We start from the raw sequence: 5,363 nt of genomic DNA, 5'->3' as shown, positions 1-5,363 counted from the left end.
TATATATATATAAAAGAACACTTAATGGCTGGGATCTGTGTTCAATATTTGTCCACATATTAATCTCCCCTCATTCTAACTTGAAACATTGCACCCCTCCATGTCCTTTCTCTGTTGGACCCTTTTATTTATGTTTTGTCACTTTCTAATGAGCTCAAGATTTAATTTTGTCACCAGCTCCCCTCACATAAACACATACATCAGCAGGCAGACATTCAAGCAAAGACACAGCCACTTGATAACTCTTTTCGTCGCCCTCCTGCTCAGACAAACTAGTGCAGATTGTATTTTCCCGGCGACACGAACAGACACGTGTTAAAGGCTCCGTTCACTGTTTTCTTTCCCTCCTGCCTCACACTCTGTATTCGAGGAAAAACTGACTGCCTCGCATATTGCAAATCACATCAGACCTCATATGTAAAGCAAAGAACTAATGCTGTCAACATAGTAAAGGGGAAATAATAAATTAAAGTTCCCTCTCATCCCCCCGTCAGTGGGGGTCAGCATTGCTTAGACAAGCAGACACAAATCCGATGCTTTAATAATTCAAAACAGTTTTCATTTTCTGATCTTGTGGCTTTTTCCTCACTATTTGGAGCCGTTTTACAGCCCCTGGGTACCGACTTTGGTTTCGCTCCAAAAGCCACACAATGAAGTAGAGTTAATGAGAGGAGAAATCAGAGACAGCTGCTCGAGGTCGAGGGACGCAGACTTGGGTGGGAGTGGAGGGGGAGGGGGGTTCCAGACTGCTCCTTCTGCCTTATCCAGTGGGCTGCTGGGCTCTGGGGCGCCTCTCAGCCAATCAGAGCTCTTCTTTACTGGCACGCCAACTCCACCTGTGTGCCATCCCGAGCCTTAATGACGGTTTAAACGTCTGGTTACGAAGGACACTTCATCAACAGCATGTCATCTCACCTTGTAGGTTTTGCAATTGTACCAGATTCTTTCCAATTTTTTTTTTTCATTTTTAAAGATGTTGCTTTAAAACCCTAACTTCCTTTAAACTTCTCCACGATTTTATCCTTGATCTGTCTGTCATGCTTCTTGGTCTTTTTGTTGTTCTGTGATGTTCTGTAGCTTTGCTGAGCTTGACTTGTGCACATGTGGACTTAATTTTTTAATTAAGTGAATTCTGAAGACAAGTTGTTGCAATAGATTTGCTTTGAGGGACGTCGGCAATGGCGCCGGTGCAAAAGCATGCCACACGTTTCAGATTTGAATAAAAATAAAAATAAAATTTAAAAAGTGCACGGACAGGCACTACTCTCTTAATCTATTAACAGAAAAGTCTAATAAAATAAATCAACGTTTGTAGTTGTTGAATTGTTAATGTGAAAAAGTGAAAGGGAAGATAAATATGTTTTCAATCCACTGTTTATCTGAAAAAAATGAAGAGAAATTCATAATTTTTTCCAAAAAAATACATAGGCAATTTTTTTTACCCCATATAAATGGAACCTGTACTGTTAAGATCACAAGGTCTTTAATTTTCCTGCATCTGGACTCAGGATAAAAACACAACCATAGAGTACCAGGTGGCTTCGCCAACGCACAGCTGTGGTTACTGTAGAACATACGTTTCTGTGGAGGGTCTAAGCAAGAATTCTGTGCAGCTGCTTGTTGCCCACAAGTTGTGACAGTATAGAGGGGGTTGGCTGGCGTTTGATCCTGTTGGTGAACATCTGGTGAACTGAGCAACCCGTGCTGATGTCATTAATGTGTAGTTAGCGATTTTCACTTAAAAAAAAAACATATCAGGAATGTGATGATTCCTTGACCTTTCAGAGATCATGAAAGCGATCTACACTGACGTTCTTTTGAGAACAATGTTCTGTTGAGCCTTAATGCCATCAGAAAGTCAGCCAGGCTTGTAGATTGAAAAGAATGAGGATTACAGGGTGGATCAAGGTTTTTTTTTTTTGTTTTTTGTTGAGGTTTAACGAGTTTGCCTTAACCAGAGCTGCTAGCCACAACTTTACATTTAGGTCTTATCTCCATGGTGGCCTCCAGGCTCCACAGTGGATGCAGGCATTGTCAGGCAAACATTGGTAGAAAAACCAGGTTTTAAGGACCGCCACCTCATCAGAGACTTGTGGTTTTCATGCGGTTTCCTTTGGAACTCCAGTCTTTTACATGTATTTATTTAATAGCTCTAGCATGTGGCAATCGTTAATAACCTATTGTGGTTAGCATGTTCTGAGCACCGACGCTGCTCCAATTTAATATTCCCATTATTAGATGTGGGTTGTTTAGATCCTCAGAGATAGTGTTGAGTGTTATTTTCATATCTTGTTAAAGTGAGGTCATTTCTTTGGAAATTTAGCTCTGCTGGGACACAAAGGATCAGATGACCCCCATTAAACTTTTCACCAAGAATGTCTTATTGATTGGCTGAAAAAAAAAGCCTGTACTTACATAAGTCCAGAGAATCCCAAAGCACTTCACACTACATTCAATTTATCCATTTACTATGTCTTAACAAACGGACATACATGTTAATGTTTATTTTCTCATAAAAACATAATCTGATTAAAACTCCACCATCTTCTTCCAAAAGGTTTTTCTTTCTGATGCACCTGTAATAATATGGAGTCTTGTGACAGTAGTGGTTAAATTACTTACTAGAGAAAAAATAAATCACCAGAAACAGCCTGACTCAAATAAGTAACTGATCACTAAATAACAGTGACCAGTAAATTATTCTGTTACCGTCAACATTTCGTTTCGAGTCATAAATTCAGAACTCAGATTATACTTTTTATACTTTAATACTGGAGGAAGAAGAGCGTCACCAGAAACAGTGTAGGTCAACAAACATCTCGGTTTGCTCCGGTTTCTTTCTTTTTTCTTTTACTACTATCTCCTACCAAACTTACGTTGTTGACGTAGCATGCTCTTCTCTTACACAGGACAAGTTGTGCTGTAAATACGCAACAGCGCCTCCTATGGTCAAAGCGTATAGTAGTACTGAATCTCCATGGCAACAGCGAGTAACTACTGTTACTTGTGGATAACTAAACCGAGATTTGTGGCGTTTCTGCGCGACGTTAGCTTTGACTTTTATATAAAATAAGTTGGGTCAGTGTTACAGTTTACGGTAGGGCACTGTATTCACTTCGTTTCATTTAGCTTTTCTTTTTTAGATAATTTCGTAGCAACGAATTAAAAAAGCCAACCGTTTAAAAGTCGTTGAATTTGCGCTTATTAGCTTTGGAATCCTACCGTTGATGGCGTGGCCGCCTGGCATTCCTTTAAATAGACAAGAAAGATCCGAAACCAATGATACCCACAAGACCTCCGGGACAAAAGCCTGCTTTTGTAAGGCACAGAGTTAGAGAACTAGTGCCCCGTGAATCGTCCTTCGGACAGGAATTTGCTATTCAGAAGACATCAGAGGGTGAGGATATTGTAGCTATAAGTGAATTAGTGCAGCATTTATGTGTATGCAAATAATAGCATTCCAGACATATTTTATCTGAACTTTTTCTCACATCAAAACAACAAACTTTCACTTTATTATATTAAGATTCTAATGCTACAAGTTACACAAAGTGTTCTATAATTGTGAGGTGGATGGGAAGTGATATACTTATCCAAAGTTTTCACACAAGAAAATTGGAAAAGTTTTGTATGCCTTTTTAGGAATTGTGTATTATATGTGGGGGAATGTAGCCATTACATAAAGAATTGTGATTTATAATACTAATAAACTGATTATTTGAGCAAACCTTATCAACGCACAGCAGGATGTTATACTGTTTGAATGTTTTTCTATAGTTTGCTACATGAGCATCAGTAATTATTAATTTAATTGAAAATATGACAAAATGCAATCCTAGTATTTACCATTAAGCATGGCTGAACTATAATTTAGTTATTTAGTTATGTTATGCCACTTTGTGATCGGCAGTCACATAAAGTTCTAAGTAAGCACACGTCATTTGTCTCCAGTCCCACTGTTACCCTTAGATTAATCAAATTTAAGTCAGCGATGTTGTCCTAGAAAGAGGGGCGTCCATGTCTGCCTTCAAGAAACTCACAAAGACCCAGCTCTTCAGAGGGCATCTCCTACGCTCGCTTCAGATTGAAACGTCTACCAATTTATAAAATAAAATAAAAAGACATAGAATTTTTTTTTTAGTTGTAACATGAAAAGTGTAAAATCAAATTGTATTTTTTGCAAATGGCTGTACAGATTTTTTTTAAAAATAAGCACACAGTAGCTCTACTTAAAATAGCTTAATAGTGTCACAGTAAAAGAAACTCCTCTCCACGCTATGTGTCATAGCTAGAGTTTTCACTTCTCCATGGGACCTCTGCATTGACAACAGCCTTAAAGAAGATCCATATTTCGCCGTCGGTGGCGACACACCCAAAGTTCAGATTCCTTACATAACCATCCCTGGACACGCTCCTCGACAGTTAGTGGAAGAGAGGTATGAGCTGTTTTTGTGGTAAAGATTATAAAGAATGTTCTTTTTTTATATCAAATAATAATTCAATTTAAAGTCTTATTTTTTTATTTATTTCTATTAACAGACTTCGTAGAGGATACTTGGTTTTAGACTTACTTCAACTCCTGGCAACAAAAGGCATAAAGTCTAACAACTTGATGCCAGCGCTGCCAGACAAGCAAGATGATTCTGAACCTAAGTCATACAAGCTGGTGTCACCCTTCCTTCCACTTGAGGTAAATATAGTGTTACTGCTGCAGTACTTCTATGGCAACCATTTCACATATGTATTGCGTTCTTTACAATGCCCACATCCTCCTTGTTCTTTTTATTTGATTTGGGTTTTTTATTTTTTATTGTTTTTTTGTATTTTATGAGATATTTGACAATGATGATTACGAATGCCGGACACCGGAAAGCTGGCTTTCTATGGGCAAAAACCAAAAATGTCCTGAGCGAAAGCCTATTCCTGCATTGGCCTTGCTGCTTACTGGTGATTACATTCTCTTTAGTGCAAAATTATTTCTCTACAATATAAATTCATTGATTTTTTTATATATAGTTTTAGTCACAATTTGTGTCTTTGTCTTTTTTCTAACGTGATTCAGAAAGTTCATACCCTGAGTACAAATGGCACTTAGTTGGGGTTCTTGACTATTGTACGGAAAAATGTCAGTACCTAGTGGAGGAGGTTCTTAAGGAGGAGAAGGAGGAGGAGAAGGAAGAGAAGAAGGAGGAGGAAGAGAAGGAGCAGGTGGAGAAGAAGGAGGAGGAAGAAGAGAAGGAGGAGGTGGAGAAGAAGGAGGAGGAAGAGAAGAAGGAGGTAGAGAAGGAAGAGAAGAAGGAGGAGGAAGAGAAGGAGGTAGAGAAGGAAGAGAAGAAGGAGGAGGAAGAGAAGGAGGAGGTGGA

General features: G+C 38.7%; 1 protein-coding gene across 1 annotated transcript; it reads left to right on the top strand.

Annotated features, from left to right (window-relative positions):
- Window positions 1-2,837: 2,837 nt before the first annotated feature.
- LOC108166310 (dynein heavy chain 1, axonemal-like) lies at window positions 2,838-5,214 on the top strand (the record flags this gene model as incomplete). Its single annotated transcript, XM_017304995.1, has 5 exons — window positions 2,838-3,397; window positions 4,289-4,436; window positions 4,540-4,690; window positions 4,833-4,947; window positions 5,063-5,214. Coding segments are annotated over exons 1-5 (684 nt in total), but the record flags the coding sequence as incomplete, so codon positions are not given.
- Window positions 5,215-5,363: the final 149 nt, after the last annotated feature.

Source organism: Poecilia reticulata, linkage group LG5, assembly GCF_000633615.1.
Source record: "Poecilia reticulata strain Guanapo linkage group LG5, Guppy_female_1.0+MT, whole genome shotgun sequence".
Taxonomy (NCBI): domain Eukaryota; kingdom Metazoa; phylum Chordata; class Actinopteri; order Cyprinodontiformes; family Poeciliidae; genus Poecilia; species Poecilia reticulata.
The sequence above is the reverse complement of the archived record's forward strand: the minus strand, read 5'-3'. Positions and strand labels throughout refer to the sequence as shown.